Source organism: Erythrolamprus reginae, chromosome 3 (assembly GCF_031021105.1).
Source record: "Erythrolamprus reginae isolate rEryReg1 chromosome 3, rEryReg1.hap1, whole genome shotgun sequence".
NCBI classification, from domain to species: Eukaryota; Metazoa; Chordata; class Lepidosauria; order Squamata; family Dipsadidae; genus Erythrolamprus; species Erythrolamprus reginae.
In genome coordinates this window covers 145,178,470-145,198,906 of record NC_091952.1, presented here as the reverse complement: position 1 = coordinate 145,198,906, position 20,437 = coordinate 145,178,470, and the positions used below count along the sequence as shown (strand labels likewise).

At 41.8% G+C, this 20,437-nt stretch overlaps 1 protein-coding gene across 1 annotated transcript in view; it reads left to right on the top strand.

Moving 5' to 3' along the window:
- The window catches only part of ZMAT2 (zinc finger matrin-type 2), a 70,208-nt gene that overhangs the window by 44,046 nt on the left and 5,725 nt on the right, over window positions 1–20,437 (top strand). Inside the window, exon 4 of the mRNA XM_070746914.1 lies at window positions 10,605–10,678. Within this exon, the coding sequence (XP_070603015.1) occupies window positions 10,605–10,678 (74 nt within the window). The remainder of the gene's footprint in view (window positions 1–10,604; window positions 10,679–20,437) is intronic.

Genomic DNA, 20,437 nt, shown 5'->3' with positions numbered 1-20,437 from the left:
TCATCCATGGTAGGTTTTCATCTCCAGTCCTCAGAGAGTTCAGTTTAAATTCTCATATCACATTTCACGTATTTTGTACCCTTGGAAGGTGCAACCCATCTCACGCTAGCATTGTTCTAGAAAACACAGACCAACAATCTCATATGAGCATTATTTTCATAGTAGGCAGGATCTTAAATTCCATTTAGTATTATCAGCCATGGATTGGATTGGGTAAATGGGAACGCCCAGGTTCTGGCGCTTATCTTGTAGAGAGTTAGGGGCAGTACAAAGTCTGTCAACTGCCCTTGGTATTTAAAATTGCAGATAGGGTTAGGAATTTAAAGATGAGATCAAGCATGGGCCTCAACCCCACAACAGTGGTGAGATTCAATTTTTTTTACTATTGTTTCGGTGGGCTGGGCATGGCTTGGTGGGTGTGGCAGGGGAAGGATACTGCAAAATCTCCATTCCCTTCCCACTCCAGGGGAAGGTTACTGCAAAATCCCCATTTCCTCCTGATCAGCTGAGACTCAGGAGGCAGAGAATAAATGGGGGCGGGACTAGTCAGAGGTGGTATTTACCGGTTCTCTGAACTACTGAAAATTTACACTACCAGTTCTCCAGGACTAGTCAGAACCTGCTGAAACCCTTCTCTGCCCCACATTATTATTATGCCTTGACAAGAATGAAGTCCTCGATTATTTAGCATAAAGACATACATTGCTTGCTTAAGCTGTTTCTGCTTTCTTTGAATTTGGATGCTTTTTAATTCCTGTAGTTAACTGTCAATGGCCTGTGAAATGCTGTCAAGAGATACGGTGTTTTAAACCTCATTAGAGAACATTCCTTATTGCGACTTCAAAAAACCAATAGCAAGAATCAAGAGAGGTTGTTGCCATTGCATTTTTTAATTAGAGGACAATATTGTGCTATCAAGTCAACCAAAGCCAGAGGTTATAGTATTGATCTTGAAGCAATGTCCAATCACCATCAACGTATGAGAGGACTGGAATTGCTGATGTGTTTTTGAAAAAGATAATATAGCTGGGCAATCCTTAAAGTAGTGTCCTTTTATGCTTCATATATGAAACAGTTTAAATGTATTGCCCTCTTCACTTACGTAACCTGAACCTTAATTATTCACTGAAGATTTTAAAAAATGGCATTGGAAGTGGGGTTGCAGAGACAAAAGTAAAAAATTCAGCCATACATTTTTTAACAAAGCATTAGTCTTGATTATTAACAATTACTAGATATACAAAGATTCATAGAAATGCTCATCAGTTATTTAATATAAAGAGTGCCTTGTACCTTAAAGTAGGAAATTGTATCCTAGAGAGAGATATCCCAGAATTAATTTTTTAATTGTTGCTATTTAATCTATGCTCATCTGGGTGTTGATTGCTGGTGGAGAGCTGTTTTGGTATTTTTGGCTTGTTGATTGTCTCTTATGCATTGTATGTAGATATTGTTTATATTTATGTGTCTGCTGATAGCTAATATGTCAGTGTGTCAGTTATTAGTCACTTTATAAGAAGATCAGGAAGTCTTGAATGAAACAAGTAAAACTTACATAAAGTAATGAGAAACCTCCAATGCATGAACTGAAATTTAAAGCTCAGTCTTTGAAGATAAAATGAAAAAAATAACAGCTAATTTTACTGTTATGCAGAATGAGATAGATGATGTTTACTTTGTGATCATTTGGTTTTGGAAGTCATGAAAGAACTGAAATTTATTTTAAGCTGTATTTATTTATGAATCTTTAACTTGTAGAGTGTGGCTGTTATGGAAAATGTTGTCTCATACACCAAAATAATTAGGCTCATTTTGATGACAGTTATGTATTTTGACTTGGAACATGCCATTTGCTGCTTTAGGTACAAATTGATTATAACTTGTCACTGAGGACAAGGTCTGTTTTCAAAACTTCTATGGCCACTGAATAGTATTTCTCTTCTTTTTGTAATGTCTTTATCAAATAACAAAACTGAACGCTTGAACTCAGTCAGCTCTTATGTATACTGTATAATAAGGAGGACTGAAATTTTACATATAGCAAAGAATAGGACTCCAAGAAAATGTTTTATATAGAGCGGGTGTCGGCTATGTGCAGCTCCTGAGCTGCATGTGGCTCTTTCATCCCCCTGCTGTAGCTTCCTGTTGTCTGGCTGGCCTTGCCCCTTGTCCTGCCTTCCTAGTCACTCTTCATGTGGCCTGAGAAGGAAAGGGTGGAAGAAAGGCTAGAGACTCACTCCATATTCCAGAGCGTGAGGCGCCCCTGTACTTGCCTCTCATCTTGCGGGTCCTTCTTTCAGTGCTTCTTGGTGTTGCGTGCAACTTGGTTGCTTGGGGAGACATGCGACTTTCTTTCCACCCCGAGACACTGGCTCAGCCCAGCTGTGGCTGATGCTCTGCATCTTAATGGACTCCAGGAGGAGGGATACCATCTCCCCCATTGTGAGGCGCAGTAATTTTAAGTGTGCTGTACAAGACACTGCAAGAGCAGCGAACAGGCCATAGAGCGTCCATTGATGCCGCTGCTTTTGCAGCGTCTTCACAATGGGGGAGACAGCATCCCCTCCTCCTCCTAGAGCCCATTTACAATGCAGAGAATCAGCTTTTGTTTCTCTTGCTGCAAGTCTCCAGACGCCATTACGACTAAAAATAGTTCTCCCTCAGCATGAGCTAGTTACTTTAGCCTACCGCTATGTGTGTTGCAGGGCTTAATTAACTTAGATTTCTGCTTAGGCGTTGGATCCAATTGCGCCTAAATTTAACTCCATTAGGCACCAACGTCCGCAACCATGTGGGCCACCGGAGCTAGCCCTGCACAGCCCGAGCAAGCCACTATTATTCCTAATTGGCACCACGCTTACCTGCCTAGGTCCCCCCTGTGGGTTAATTAAGCAAATTCAATAACAAATTGCAAATAAGAGCTATTCCGCACTTTGGGGGCCTAGGAAGCCTGTACCTCCTAACCATCTTCTCCCAGGAGAGACTCTGGGGGAATAGGAAGTACAGAGGCCTCTTGGATCGGAGGCTGGGCTATTAGTCTATACTAAAATCAGTTCTTGCTCTACCTATTGGAACGTACCATCTTCTATGTATCAGATTTCATGGCATCCAAGAACTCCGAACAAAATCCCAAAGGTAGAAAGTGTACCCAAAAAACCAATAAGCCATCTGAGGAGGAATCTAATCCTGCCTCTACAAGCCAACCCTCTCGTAGGCCCAACAAGGATAAGGCCTCTCATCCTAGCAGGACCAAGAAAAGGAGAGATAAGGCAGTGCAAAAACTTTGTGATAAATCAGCAAAGAGGCTGAGAGTACAGACTAGAGAACAATCCCCTGACAATACAACGATCTCATATCTGCCTAGAACAGGGGAACCCAATTTAGTCAGAACCCAATCTGACCTTTGGGGTTCAGGGACAGTGGGACAGGATGAGAGTCAAGAGGCCTTACCAGTTCCAGACCAAATTCAGGAACCTAGACCTGATCCTCAACCCTCTCAGTCTTTCTCACAGGTTTCACCTGAGTTTTAGGCTATGATGGCGGCTGCCATGTCCCAGGCAATAGAAGCCAGACTGCAATCTGCTAACTTACCATCCACTTCCTCCCACCTCAAGAGCTCATAGGCCCGTGACAATGGCTTTTCCTAGAAGGTCTGTGCCATAGCCCCAGACTCCAGAGGGCTCCTTATCAGACAAAATAGAGGAAGAAGAGGAAAGAGAGGACTCTCTTTCCAAAGATGACCCCTTCCAGGGGCTCTCTGAAGACGAAGATGTTCCAAAAAATGTCACCTGCTTCATCTTCCATATTTCTATCTCACCTCTTTAAATCTCTCCTCCACAAAGCCCGATTAGCCACAGGGCTAGATCTGGAGAAGCCAAAAGAGCCTGCCTCTGAGGACTAAGAGCAAGATATCTGTCCCTTCTGTTCAGATGGATGTTATTCTCATGCCCCGTCTCTTCTGTGAGGCTCTCCTGAAACAGTGGTCCTTTCCAGCTGTGGGACCAGCTCCTTCATTTAAAGACAAGAAGTTCTTCAAGGTAGAGCCCTCCTATGAGGACCTCATCACACCTCCCAAAGTGGATGAGCCAATCAAGTCACTCCATTCGGCTGCTGCCATGCCTGGAGAGGTCAAAGAAGTGATGAAGGTTGAGGATCGCAGGATGGAATTGCGATCTCCACTGTAGCCAGAAGGCTCTACCGGCTCAAGCCCTGGCAAGCAGGCGTACGCCAAAAGTGGCAATTAGCAATAGGCCCACTTAAATGCAAAGGTCTCTTTGGAGAACTCCTGGACTTGCTGTTTACAGAAACCTCTGATAAAAGAAACATCCTCAGTCCCACCATCAAGAAGGCAACCACAAGGTTCAATCCTTTCTTTCGGCACTCCTTTCGCCAACCAGATTCCAACTACACCTTGCCAAGAACTACAGGTCAGTATGCCCCTCGCTCCCAATCCCAATCAGACAGGGGTTCCAGGGGCAGAAATAACAGAGGTCAGAGAGGAAACCAAGTGTTCCAAATCTTTTAAATACTCCAGGTAGTAACTTCCCAAACATTCCCATTGGAGGTCACCTAACTTGTTTCTTCCCAGCTTGGTAACAATCCTGTTTTGACCCCTGGATCCTATCTACTATCCAAGGGGGGCTCTTCCTGGAATTTTTGTTTCCTCCCCCCAATATTTTTGTTTTCTGCCCAGTTCCCCAGAACAAAAACTCTCTTACCCTCATGGAGGAGGCAATCAATCACCTTATCTCTATTAGATCAATTCAAAGGGTTCCTTTAAACCAAAAAGGCCTGGAGTTTTTATTCTATATCAGTGATGGTGAACCTATGGCACGGGTGCCACAGGTGGCCTGCGGAGCCATATCTGCAGACACACAAGCCATTGCTCTAGCTCAGCTCCAACATGCATGTGTTTGCCGGCCAGCTGGTTTTGGCTTGCACAGGGGCTCTGGGAGAGTGTTTTTGGGTTCCAGGGAGTGTTTTTACTCTTCCCTGGCTCCAGGAAATCCTTTGGAGCCTGGAGAGGGTACTGCGCCTACTGAGCCCACCAGAGGTTCCTCTAACTCAGAGGAAACATATACTAATATTGACAGACAACCAAGAATCATATATGTCATCAGGATGTAACTTTATCCAGAACCCTGATGCTCAAAGCAATGAGGCTAGGCTTGTGGGCTGAGAGACATCTACAATTCCTTTCAGCAAACCAAATCTTGGGGAATCTCAATCCACGAGCAGATTGGCTCTCTTGCCAGACACTAGATCCAGGTGAGTGGCATCTCCTCCCTACATTGTTCAACCAAATTTGTCTCCGATTCGGACTCCCTGCAGTCAACCTCTTTGTGACTGCAGCCAATTCTCAACTACCCCAATTTTTCTCCTGATATCCAGAGCTGGGAGTGGAAGCAACAAATGCCTTGAGGAGTCCTCATCCCCAAGAACTCCTCTACGTATTTACACCCATTCCAATGTTATTGGATCTCATTCAGAAAATCCTGTCCGAGACAGCTCAAATCGTAATCATACCTGACTGGTCAAGAAGCGCCTGGTTTGCAGATATGCAAGTGCTTTCCATCATGCCCCCATGACGGCACCCCACTTTGAGGGTTTGTTACGACAAGGGGAGTCCTTCCACCCGGACCCCGACCAATGTACCCTCTAACCTGCGCAGCGCGCTATGGTGCAGGCAAATCCCAAAGACGGCACAGAGTTTTCCTAGCCCACGCAAAGCCGGTGCTGCTTCTCCAGCTCTGTCTGGGGCTGCCGTCATGCGTGCCCACCTCCCCTGCGACCTCAGAAGAAGGCAGAAGATGTGGGGGCTAATGGAGGCCAGCCCCCTTGCGCTGATCAAGAACGCCCCACGGGCTTTTTCGAGCACCGAGGGACGCCCTTCAGCTTCCCCTCAGCTGCCGCCATGCACCCCGTATTACTTGCCCGGCAGAGGGCGTTTCTCGCAGGGTCCCTGCCGGCACCACCTCCAGTTTGGATGGGGATGGCTAGTCGTCACGGGCATCCAAAATGGGGCGCTGCCGGCAGGGACCACGCGAGAAACGCCTGCCTCTGGGTGGCGGATGGGTGAGCGGAGGAGGGCACTGCTGCTCTGAGGGGAGGAAAATGCAGGTATGTATGGCCTCAGGACCTGCTTGTTCCTCTCCTGGTTTTCTCTGCATCCCCACTTTGAAGGGTGGGGGAAAACATGGCATTGGCTGTGAGGAGAAGCGAGGCGGCCAAGAGCAGTGGCGGGTCAAGCCCATCCCACCTCAAGAGGCGGCTGAGGGGGAAGAGTGGTGCTCACCTGAGGCGACCTTGGCTTGCTTTCCCGCCTCCGTTAGCAGAAGCGCAGCCTTCTCCTCATTCCTTTCAGACTGCGCTCGCCTCGTGCCGCACCACTGCCGCACAAAGCAGTTTAGACAGGGGATGGGAGGGGGGGTGTTTATATGTGGAGGTGAGAGGGGGGGGAATGTGAGAGAGAGAGAAAGACAATTGAGAAAATGATGGAAGGAAAAAATGAGGGAGAGGAAAAAGAAACAAATGAGAGAGAAGGGGAAAAAAGGGAGAGGGAAGAGAGACGTGGAGAGGAAGATAGGGGAGGGAGGAAAGGAGGGAAGGAAGGAGAAATGGAGGGGAAAAGGAAGGAAGGAAGGAAGAAGAAATGGAAGGAAGGAATTTTTTAGGGGGGGTGTAAAATACATTCAAACAATACAATGTACCATCTAATTTTCCATGAATAAAATGCGGTATTTTGTTAGTAACTAATATCAATCATCAAAAAAGTTGCAAAAGGTTTTTTTTCTAATGTTGTCATCCAGGTACATACTTTTCTTTTAATTAAATTCCCTCCTTAATGTTCCTTCAAAAAATATAACACCAGTTATATTTCTCACTTATTAACCATTATGCCAAAGTGCTTCCTTCTTTCTTTATACATTTTTCTATAAACCAAGAAAACCTTGTATAGCCAATGAGATATTAACAAAAGAAAATTAAAGACAAAACATATACAAATTTCAGACTTCTTCCCCCCTCTAAATAGTACATTTACCTAATCCAAAATTTAAAAATTATTTCAGCCCATCTAACATTTAGCCAATTAATACTTATCTACATTTCTTACTGAATTATTAATCTTAAATTTCAGTCAATTTGAGAAAAGAAAAAAAAGGAAAAACATTCTAAATATTATCTATTTTCAATCAATTAAAAATCATTAATATCATTAATCTCTTCAACAATTCTAAATTCAATTCCATTTATGCATTAATCTAACAGTTTCACCTACTACATATCTTATAATCAATACTTCTAACTTTATTAAAACAGATCAGCAATTCCTAAATTCATATATCTAAATAGAAAAAATAATTAACGTTAAAAAAGAGCAAACAAATACTCTAAGCTTAATCAACCTTTCTCAAAATCCAATTTCTTTAATTTAAGCATAACTTTGAACTGAACCCTTTTCTTTTTTATTTTTTGCATCCCCTTTTAATCCCCTTTTCCGTTTTATTCTTTCTATTCTTCCTTCTAGGAAGGAAGGACTTTGTTAAAAAAATGAAGAGGTTATTGGATCAAACTTTGTACACTTGACAACGTAGTTATGATGGTGGCAATGTCCCAGGGTTATGTGAACAACTTTTGGGAACTTCTGACAAGCAACTGCATGGATTCACTTAACGACTGTTGAAAGGTGGTAAAGTGAGACAGAACTCACTTAATAACTGTCTTACTCAGGACATAGAAACATTGGCCTCCATTGGGGTCAGAACAGAAGTCGAGGATTATCTGTCTGACCAGTGCACTCTTTTAGAAGCAGATCAGGAGTCCATTTTGAAGCTCCACAGAAAACATCTAGGGGGGAAGGCAGGTTGTCCTTGACTTATAATGGTTCATTTACTGACCATTCAAAGTCGCAACAGCCCTGAAAAAAGTGAAATATGTATCCTTTTCACATTTAGGACCTTTGCAGCAGCCCGATGATCACAGGATCAAAACTTTGCTGCCGTTTCATATTTATGACCGTTGGGGTGTGTGCCCTGAGATCACATGACTCTCTTTTATTTCTAACCGATCCACGCCCAGGCATGAAAATGTGCCGCTCAGACATGATACCTTTCCGCCCACACCGAAAAAAAATTAGAGGGAACATTGACACCAACCGGTTCCATCTAACCGCATGGAGGTTATCAGGAGGGCCTAGAGTCGCAGGACTATGACCCAGATTCTATAGTGGTGATGCAGGCCTACAGGGGGCCGGCAACCAATCACATATGTAGCCACACCTGGACCAAATTCTGCGAGTGGTGCTGAAAGGAAGGTATCTCACCTGTGTATGTTCCTCTCCTCAGGATTATTAGCTTCCTGATGCGAGGATACCATCTGGGCCTCTCAGCTAACACTTTACGTCGACAAGTTGCGGCACTTTCCTCGGTGATTGCGAGCCCCAATGGCAAGCCACTCCACAGTTTCCCTGCAATACAAGAGCTAATTAAAAGAGTAACTAACATCTGCCCTCCTGTGATCCATCAATACCAAACCTTGGACTTATCTCTGATTCTGGTGTCCCTCACCTCTCCCCCATATGAACCATTTAGAGTCCTCCCTAAGACATCTTTCATGTAAGGTAGCCTTCCTTGTTGTTATCACTTCAGTTCGACGCATCTAAGACATGGCAGCCCTCTCCATCGGACAAGACCTCTGCCAGTTTCATTCTGAAAAAGTGGTGCTTAGATTGGACCCCACCTTCTTACCAAAAGTCAATACCATGTTCCACAGAACTCAGGAAATCATTCTCCCATCAATCTGTACCAAACCTAATTATCGCCTAAGCATTATACATTAGACGTGACTAAAACATTGAAAATCTACATAGAATGGACAAAATATTTTCATAAGTCCAAGGCTCTATTTGTCGCCTATCCCCGTTCTCTGGGCACTAAGGTCTCCTCCATGACCTTACAAAGATAGATTAGGTGCACCATCGCCAAGGCAAACGAAACAGCCTCAATGCCAGAAGAATTACAGCGCACTCTACCAGAAGTGCATCAATCTCAGCAGCCTGGGCAACCCAAGCTCCCCTAGAAGGGGTTTGCAAGGCAGCCACCTGGCCCTCTCCAAATTCATTCATCAAATACTATAAAATCGATTCCTATGCCTCTGCTGATGCAGCATTTGGCAGGAGGGTCCTTCAAAGTGTTGTATCTCATGACCCTTAGGTCACCCCCCCCCCCATGGAACACATCTCTTTGGTATGACTCACGTGACTACCATCTCCTTCACCAGCATGGAGAATAGGTATTGGATACTCACCTGAACGCCTCTTCTCATGCGTAGAATGGACACTGTAGTCACCTCTCTCCCTAATTGAGTTTACTTACCTTTCTTCTTTTTCCTAACTGCTTCTTTCATTCTTACCTGGCCGAAAATTGACTAAATCGAGAGCCAATATGAGTCAGGTCTTTGGATTTGTGAACAACTGGGGAAGGGGCGGATCCAGCAGTCATTTTAAAGACTTGTCGCTCGGTCCTGATTGGTTAGGACAGTGAGCTAAGCCCATGTGACTACCGTCTCCTTTCTATGCATGAGAAGAGGTGTTCAGGTGAGTATCCAACGCCTAATCCATGTCTTTGACAGGTTAGGTCTACTTAGTTCCTCAACTGTTCAATGTACTCCTTAGCCTTCAACCCTTCATCATCTTTGTTACTCTTATCTGCATACTTTGTGTTCTGTCGGGCTCTCTGGTACACTCCTCCCAAAAATTCACAGGTACAAATTTCAGACACACACACATTTGAAAATTCAAAACAATGTTCTTTATAATGAAAATTCACATAAACTAAGCCCTCTTTTGGTATAGCAAAGAGCACTGGTCTCCAAACAAGCTGGTAATTTGTACAAGTCCCTTATCAGTTCTGTGATACTTAGCTTGCAGCTGTGAGGCAATTCACAGTCCTTCTTCTTTCACAAAGTGAAACACACTTTGCTCTGGTTTAGTTTCAAAGCGGGGGGAAAATCAGCACACAAAAGGTCAAAGTCAGTAAAGCAGTCATGAAACACAACGATCAGATAATCCTCCACAATGGCCAAACCCACAGGCTGCCCCACCCAACCACAGGTGGCCTCATTTTCTTTGATAATAATCTTTCAGTTGTTGTTGCCTATGCATCGCTCTCCGCATGCGTGGCTGTATCATTAACTCTTGTTCTGAATCCAAGGAGGAGCTAGATAATTGATCTCCTTCTGAGGTGTCTGCCACACTCTCCTCCTCCCTGTCACTCATGTCTTCTTGGTCAGAGGAGCCTTCATCAGCAAATTCCACCGGGGGCAAAACAGGCCTGCAGCATGTGGATGTCTCCCCCACATCCACAGTCCTTGGGGCAGGATCTGGGCCAGAGCTAACCACAACACTTTGTAGGATGTTAGCATCTTTTTTTAAAAAATGTAAACAATTTGGGAGATTATTTCCAAAATACTAGTATCAAGCAGAAAAAAATGATGTGGTTTAACCTGCTTCTGGAAACTTAATAATATTGTTGCCTTTTCAATTAATTGGCTTGAAAACATTGAATTAACTATTTGATGATTGATTATCTTCTTCTTCTCCCCAGGTATTATTGTAATGTATGTGACTGTGTAGTGAAAGATTCCATCAACTTCCTTGATCATATCAATGGCAAAAAACGTATGTATAACATGTTTTTCATGTACTATTTTGACATTATTATTGCTTTATATTATTTATTTATTTATTTATTTATTTATTGGATTTGTGTGCCACCCCTCTCTGGAGACTCGGGGCAGCTAACAGCAACAATAAAACAGTGTACAATAGTAATCTGATACTAGAGATGATTAAAAAAACCATTAATATAAAAAACCAAACATACATACATACATACATACATACATACATACATACATACATACATACCATGCATAGAATTGTAAAGGCCTAGGGGGAAAGAGGATCTCATTATTATTATTATTATTATTATTATTATTATTATTATTATTATTATTATTATTATTATTATTATCACAGTCAGCCAGATGCTCAGACTGGGTTCAGCCTTTTTTGTCCACCTATTAAGTCCTTACCAAGAACTTGGGATAGGCAGATGTGGATGTTTGATGGTGCTACAGATATCATTGCAGGGTGGAAGCTGTTCACAGTAAAGTTGCCTTTTGCAATTGACTGATGGCGAATGTATCAATGTCAATGATGTTCAAGTGGTCCACTATCTGTTCTGGATTCTGGGTAGAACTTTGGTTAAATTGGAAATAACGCTTACTGAATGCAGGGTTTTATAAACAAAAACTCCATTTTTATTTCTCCTCTCCTCCGTATTCAAAATGCATTACAGGCAATCAAATTCTTTCATCTCATTTCTTCACGATCAGAGCACACAAGCATTTCTCCAGCACTCCTCCCTTATCTTAAGATTTATGGCTAGGCTGCATTAGTTCAAAGCAATAAAAACAGCTGTTAAATAACAGAGAAAAGACTAGCTTACTTCGTAGCCGCATTGTGACATGTCCATGATGGATTTACAACATTGAAAACTCTGCCCTTCTTCTCTGCTGGCACCCGGATGTGACTAATAAATTATTATAAATTATTAATTATTAATAAATTAACCTGTTCCTCCCCTTAATATTTCTTCCCTAACACTTGTTCTCTGTGTCTCTGCACCCACCTGAAATGTGGATTTAACCATCTATTATCTGTCTCTTCTTCACTGGAGTCTGGGCTCATAGCAATGTCCTGTGGCTGACCTCCCACCTGTTCTGACACCTGTAACCCAGGACCTGCCACTAATTCATAAACACTATATGTATCAGAATTTGCAAAATCTTCAACATCTTCCAACTGACCAGGTGTATATACAACACTATCCAGACTTTATTTGTCTGTCTGATCAACAGTTGCTAAGTCTGGGGTGTTATGTAGCAAATGACTATCTGCTTGAATTCTAAATTCCCAAAGCAATTTAACTACATTTTCTATGACTTTCTCTATTTTATGGCCCCACCAGTACTTGCTTGCAGGCAAATGATATTTCTTGCAGATCTTCCAATGCACCATTGCTGCTACTTTGTCTTGCCACTGCTTGTAGTCAGTCTGTGCAATCTACTTGCAACAGCTTACCAGGTGGTTCACTGTTCCTTCACCTTCTTTGCATACGTGGCACTTACTATCTATTGACTGGAATTGCCCAGGTGTTGATTGCCTTGATGGTACAGTATTTCATCCATTAAGTTTGCATTTTAAGAAGTTCATTCTCTTGATGTATTCACCTCTGATCTTTTTCTTGACATCAGTGTGCTTGATGTTTATAATAATCGTCCTCATCCAGACCCTCAGTGTTATTTTCGTGAGACATCTTGTTCTCTGGTGTGCTGAATCCAAGGAAAGGGTTAACTCTGCTTCCTCTGCCTAAGAGCTTGAGTCAATCATATCTTTGGTCCCACCTCTCTGCCTGAGCATCCACAGTCCTCATCCAGACCCTCAATGTTATTTTCAGTTTTCACAATCTTTCCTTGTTTGATAGTGAATGTGGCACATTTGTCTAATCCAAATTCCACTGCTAAATGTTGACTATATATACGGAGAGTGTTGAGCAGTAATTCTTTTTCAGATAGAATTCTATTTCAGGTGTTTTTCTATATACTGGTAGCTTCAGATCGTCCATGTAAAGGAAGTGGGATAGTTTGCCAGATGTTTTTGATTTTTGATAAATAATAGTGGGGATAGTGAATCTCCTTGAAATATTCCTCTCTTGATATTAACCTCTCCTTTTTTCTCACCATTGACCAGCAGCTGTGTCTTCCATTGTACCATCAATCTTTGCACAAAGTTTCTGATGTTTCTACAGACTCCAGTTATTTCTAGGCACTCTAGTATGAATATAATTATTCATCCATCTATTGAGGGAATAGCACATTTGCACTGTTATACAAGCTGTATACTCAGTACGCTGTAGCCAAGTGTCGTTTCTTCAGTGTTGTGACATGAAAAGATATATTTAAATATTTACAAAATGTGAAGGGTTGTATTCACTTCTGCGATATACTGTATGCAGCATTTATTTATTTAGTTAGTCAGTTAGACTTAGATTTAGCATTGTTTAGAAAGTCACAGAGACAGCCTGGGAGAAGCTATACAGATAGGATTTCAATAGTATGTATACAAACATGCTTTATTTATGGGAAACAAAGATAAGCATTTGGTAATTAGTTCTACCCCAATTTCCTGGAGTATAAGAGGGACGGAAAGAGAACTGCTGTCAAACTTCAAGATTCTATTAATATAGCTTGTATCAATAAAGTGATTTTAGTCAAATTTAGGAAATTGGCTGTTTTGTCTGGTTTATCTTAAAAGGCTGACATATCATGAATACTAAAATGTTTAAAAATGATTAAGTGAACAAGTGACCAAGTGATTTGTTTAACAATTGTGGCAAAAAAATTGTAAAATCTGCAGCAATTCACTTAATGATTGCATCACTTAGCAATGGAAGTTCTACACCCCTCCACCCATCCCAGTTGTGATAATAAGCTGAGAACTATCTGTAGTCCTCTGCCAGTAATCCTGGAACCCTAAATCTTTACAGGTAATATTTAGAGAGCTTAAAATAAAATGTTCTCTCTTTCACCCATTCTTTCCCATAAACCACTTTCAGACTTAGGATATCTGCACATGAAGATCAAATGGAATAAAGCCACAGAGAGGCCTCGTTTGTATATTATGTCTTATCTGAAAAAATCTACTATGCATCATGCCTCTAAATTCCTCTTGTAAGATGATGCTGTGGAGAGAGATAAGGTTTCTCTCTACCACGAGCCATTCCACACAGATTGTTTGAGGTTTGGAGGCAAACTCCATGAGCTGTGGAGAATGACCTCTATATATCATGGATTACGTGATCACATCCACTCTTACATCAGAACTTTGCATTCAATTCCCTTTCCATCTCCCTCCCCATACATTCATCTTCACTGAAAGTTCTTCTGACCCATTTCGCAGATGTGGGAAAAGTGAGTGGGAAGAATCCTGTTTGAACCCCTAGATTGTTTACTCTGCTCACCAACTGCTAAATCTCCCATGAGAAAAACAAGAGAGGACAGATTAAGAATCTGCTTTGGGTACCTATCTACTCCCCACCATTAGGTCAATTGATATCATATAATTATTTTTGTTGTTGTATTTTTCATTGTAATTTATTTTGACTCCTTCAAAATGGAATATTAATAAACATAGTACATTTCCAAGTAATGCTGTTTTCTTTTTTCACATTCTTATGTGCCTGACTTTACCACTGGTTTTTTGCCTTAATAAATCTTAAATGTCAGGTTGTTTTGCTTTTGAATTATTCAATACTGTGCCATTTATAAACTCATTCTGCTGTTTAGTAATTGCACATTTACTTGCAATAAATGTAGAGAGTTGTGAATGGGTACGATGGAAAGCCCCCATAAGTATAGAGAAAGCAAACACAATATTATATCCATATATTTATGTTAGCTAGATTTCTCTACAATCACTAATTAAAGCTGTTTTTTTGTAGAAATTTCATCCAACTTTCCTTTCAATATAGAAGCCACAGCATAAGCAAAAGAGAAAGAACCCTGATTGCATTTCATACTATGGAAACATTTTAGCCGACAGAAATAGATGGAATGTATTTATAGCCCAACTGGCTTAGGCCAAAAACCAACATCCTGCATCATACATTGGCCCATCTGATTCTTTCACAAACTTTACAGTCATAGCTGAGATGGTGATAATTTGATTTGATTTGATTTATTAGATTTGTATGCCGCCCCTCTCCGCAGACTCGGGGCAGCTCACAGCAGTGATAAAACAATATACAGTAACAAATCTAATATTAAAAGTCTAAAAGCCCCATTATTTAAAAAGCATACACACAAACATACCATACATAAAACTACATAGGCAAGGGGAGATGTCTCAGTTCCCCCATGCCTGATGGCAGAGGTGGGTTTTAAGGAATTTACAAAATGCAAGGGAGGGGGCAATCCTAATCTCCAGGGGGAGCTGGTTCCAGAGGGTCGGGGCCGCCACAGAGAAGGCTCTTCCCCTGGGTCCCACCAAACGACATTGTTTAGTTGACGGGACCCGAAGAAGGCCAACTCTGTGGGACCTAACTGGCCGCTGGGATTTGTGCGGCAGAAGGCAGTCTCAAAGATATTCTGGTCCGGTGCCATGAAGGATTTTATAGGTCATAACCAACACTTTGAATTGTGACTGGAAACTGATCGGCAACCAATGCAGACTGCGGAGTATTGGTGTAACATGGGCATACCTAGGGAAGCCCATGATTGCTCTCTCAGCTGCATTCTGCACGATCTGAAGTTTCCGAACACTCTTCAAAGGTAAGAGAGCGTTACAGTAGTCGAACCTCGAGGTGATGAGGGCATGAGTGACTGTGAGCAGTGACTCCCAGTCCAAGTAGGGCTGCAACTGGTGCACCAGGCGAACCTGGACAAATGCCCCCCTCGCCACAGCAGAAAGATGTTTCTCTAATGTGAGCTGTGGATCGAGGAAGATGCCCAAGTTGCAGACCCTCTCTGAGGGGGCCAATAATTCCCCCCCCCCACAGGGTGGTGGACAGACAGATAGAATTGTCTTTGGGAGGCAAAACCCACAGCCATTCCGTCTTATCAGGGTTGAGTTTGAGTCTGTTGATACCCATCCAGACCCTAACAGCCTCCAGACACCGGCACATCACTTCCACTGCTTCGCTGACTGGACATGAGGTGGAGATGTACAGCTGGGTATCATCAGCATAATGATGATACCTCACCCCTTGGCCTCATAGTTGTATTAATTGCTCTCTCCTATTAGTTTAAACCATATTGCCCATGGTTTCAAAACTGGTAAACTGCCTCAAGACCATTGATAACTTGTTCCTCCATAGACATTTATCTGGTCCCCCTTTAAAACTATTTAAATTGGCAACCATCATCATATTTATTATCAGCATGTTCCAGACCTGAACTATAAATTGATAAAAAGTATTTCCTTTTATTATTCTTGAGCCTCTCTATTTTTTTAACTACCATTGTAAAAGGAAAAGAAAAGTATGTCTTCACTTTCCACTATACATGGTTCTATGTACCCCTATTTCCTCTTGTTCCTTCTTCCTGTAGAACTAAAAAAAAATCCAAAAGATAGTCTTTCTCCTACTGCACTTCCAAGAAATTGTTTCAGTTTATACATATTGCCACTGAATTCCCTCCTCAGTGTAATGCTTTACCAGATACTCTAAGTCTAACCTCTGTGGGAAATATATAGGAACCCCACAGGTGCCTTAGTTTATTTTATGGGCAAATAAAATAAAAGCTGAGAGTTGTGAAATTTGTAGCATCAATTTGTGACTTTTTTTGCATGAAATACATGATTAGGAAATCAGGTCCCTCTCCTTTTAGAGAAATATCACTTTCTTGAGAGATTAATAAAATTATGTGTAAAATAAGGTATGCTTTATAGTCACTTTTTTCTTTGAACACATGGATACACATTAAAAATGAAATTCTGATGCGCTCTCTTAATATATATATATTAACTTATATATATTAATATATATATTAAATTAACTGCCTTGAAATGGCCCTGGGTTAGGCCTAGAGGCAAAAAGGAGCCGTGACGTTCCTTCAATATACCAGGGTGATCCAACATAAAAAAACATATAGCCCCTCCCTGGTACAGAGCTGAAGGGATCAGATCTGGTGGCTCAGCTGTTAATTCTCTGCCTTACAAGGCAGAAGTTGCCAGATCAAATCCCAGTAAGGGTGTGGCTACCTGATAAGGCCAGAACAAGGCCGAAATGGGGCCATCCTAGTCTCCCTTAATTTTAAAATTTCAGCAAAAAACATGTGATACATACATATATGTATGTATGTCACATGTTTTTTTTCTGAATTTGAAAATTAAGGGAGACTAAGATAGATCTATTTTGGCATTATTTTGGCCTCATCAGCTAGCCATACCTACTGGAACTTGAACCTGCAACCGTTGCCTTGTAAGGCAGAGAATTATCCTCTAGGCTACAGTATCCAATCCCTACAGCTCTGCACCAGGGAAGGGTTACATATTTTTATGTTGAATCACCCTGGTGTATTTGAAGGAACATCACAACTCACAACCCATCACAACCCAGGGCCATTTCCAAGGCAGTTAATTTTATTGATAGCTGACAATTCTATCTGTATATGTCACATGTTTTTTTGCTGAATTTGAAAATTAAGGGAGACTAGGATAGATCTATTTCGGCCTTATTTTGGCCTCATCAGCTAGCCATACCCACTGGGACTTGAACCTGCAACCTTTGCCTTGTAAGGCAGAGAATTATCCTCTAGGCTACAGTATCCAATCCCTACAGCTCTGCACCAGGGAAGGGTTACATATTTTTGTGTCGAAAAAAATAAAGGCAATGCTTAAGTAACAGAATATAACTCCAAGTATTCAATGAGAATATTTTATTCATTCAGATCTAGGATGTGTTATTTGAGTGTTCTCTTTATTTTTTTGCGCAGTATATAAATAAAGTATAAATCAATAAAACAGGATCAGACAAATGGTTATCCAATCTCTTCTTAAAAACTTCCACTGTGGGAGCATCCAGTTCTGGAGTCAAGTTGTTCCACTGATTAATTGTTCTGTCATGAAATTTCTCCTTAGTTCTAGATTGCTTCTCTCCTTGATTAGTTTCCACCAGGGATGAGTTCCTACTTACCTGGCTGCCAGTTTGCTTCCTCCCATCTCGTGGGTGCATGCATGCTTTGTGCACACATGCATGCACAATGGCCAAAAAAAAAATGATTACTTTTTTTTAAAGCTGAAAATAAGATGGTGAACGCATGCACAGTGCTGGTGCAGTGGCTAGAGTGCAGTACTGCAAGCTACTTCTGCTGATCACCGGCTGCCAGCAGTTTGGCAGATTGAATCTTAGTAGGCTCAGCCTTCCATCCTTCCAAGGTCCGTAAAAGGAGGACCCAGATTGTTGTGGACAATATGCTTACTCTCTGTAAACCGCTGAGAGGGCTGCAAAGCACTGTGAAGCAGTATCTAAGTCTAAATGCTATTGCTAATGCTATAACTTGGCTTCTGCACATGCTCATAAGAATTTATTTTTTTTAAAAAAAGATGGCAGCGCCCAAGGATCGGCACTTACCGAACCGGGTCAGTGATGTCATTGTGACATCACCAGCGGGTCGCTACCAGTTTGCCCGAACCGGGAGGAACCCACCCCTGTTTTCCACCCATTACTTTTTGTCCTGCCCTAAGGTGCTCCCAGAATTCCCCAGCCAGCGAATGGAATTGAAGTCCAAATATCTTCAAGTTGCCAAGGTTGGAAAACACTGCTTTAGAGAGTAGCTTGACTCTCTCTCCTTTGTGGCAGCCCATGGGATATTGATACATGACTATCATGTCACTCCTAGTCCTTCTTTTCATCAAACTAGACATACCCAATTCCAGTAACCGTTCTTTATATGTTTTAGCCTCCAGTCCCCTAATCATCTTTGAGTGCTCTCAATGAAAAAGAATTGAGAGAGAGAAATAAGAGAGAGCTGGAAGGAGAGAAGGAGAGATAGAAACAAATGAGAGAAAGAAAGAGAAAGAAAAAGGAAAGAAAGAAAGAAAGAAAGGAGGAGGAAGAGAGAGGCAAAAGAGAAAACAAACAAAAGAGAAAGACAAAGGGGAGAGGGAAAAGGGGAGAAAAAGAAAGAAATATGAAATTGAAGGCTGGAGAGAATGAGAAAGGAAAGAGAAAAAATGAAAGAGGGAGAGAGAAATGAGTGAGCTGGAGGGAGAGAAAGAAAAGAGGAAAACAAATGAAAGAGAAGGGGGAGAGAAAGAAAGGAAAGGGAGAGGAAAAAGAGAAAAACAGAATTGAGAGGGAAAGTGGGAGAAAGATGAGAGAGAAAAGGGGAGACAAATGAGAACGAAATTAGAAAATGATGAAGGGAGAAAGAGAGAGGAAAAAGAGAGAAGAGGGAGAGAGAAATGAAAGAAAGCTGGAGGGAGAGAAAGAGAGAGAAAAGAGGGAAACGAGAGAAAAAGAGAGAAAAAGAAAGAGATGGAGAGGAAAAAGAAAAACAGAAATCTGGATCTGATCATCGAGAGATTCAACCTAGAAATAAGGATATTTTTTCTGACAGTGGAAACAATCAACCAATGGAACAGCTTGCCTTCAGAAGTTGTGGGAGCTTCATCACTGGAGGCTTTCAATAAGAGATTGGGCTGCCATTTGTCAGAAATGGTGTAGGGCAGTGATGGCGAACCTATGGCACGGGTGTCACAGGTGGCACACAGAGCCATATCCACTGCCACGCAAGCTGTTGCTCTAGCTCAGCTTTATCGTGCACTGTCCAGCTAATTTTTGGCTCACACAGAGGCCCTGGGAGGGAAGCCTCTGGAGATGAGGGAGGGCGTTTTTACCCTTCCCAGCTTCAGGGAAGCCTTTGGAGCCTGGGGAGAGAAAAACACGAGCCTACTGGGCCCTCCCAAAGATGGGAATCAGACCTCGGGAGGGGGGGGGAGGGTGGCAGGGGAATCTATTTTTGCCCTCCCCAGGCATGAATTATGTGGATACTCGTGCAGGTGCAATAGCATGGGCCCACAATCTTTTGGCACCCAAAGGAAAAAAAGGTTTGCCATCACTGGTATAGAGTCTCTTGCTTGGATCACTGGTGGTCCACAAGAAAAATTTGGTGATCTGCAGAAAGATTTTGCATTTTTATATTTATATTTATCTTTTTTTAAAAAAAATCTTTTTAGTGGACCACAAGATTTAAAATTATGAATTTAGTGGTCCCTGAGGTCCAAAAGGACTAGATGACCTACAAGATCTCTTCCAACTCTGTTAATCTTTAAGACTCATTCACTGCCTCTTCGCAGGCACAAACATTTACCATATCCAGATATTTGGTCTCCTTTATCAGATAACATTCATTATGTGAGTGTAGTTTGAATCACATAAGTTTTTTTCTATATCTTTCTGAAGTCCTTTTCTTTCTGAAACAAATTGAGATTCTTAATTCCCACTGAAAGGAATAGAAAGTAGTAAATCCTGCAACACAGGGATTCTGTGGAAGAGTGTGCTTCAGTTTTGAGTTCTAGTTTACAAATTGCTTTTTTGAGACATAGAGCCACTCTGTGCAATAATTCCTGCCCTTTGTATGATTTATATCTGAACAAAAATATATCCAATTGCTTCTTTCCATTTCACCTGATTTCTATAATACTTGCCATATGACTGTGTTGTCTTCTAGCATTAAACACCCCTTGTTTTGACTAAGGGACTTCTGGGATTTGCATACAAGTGCTTACACACAATATCTTCATTTAAATTTTCCCCATATGGCTTTCTTGATCAACTACGCTAATTTTCTAGATCTGCACTCTTTCCCCTCT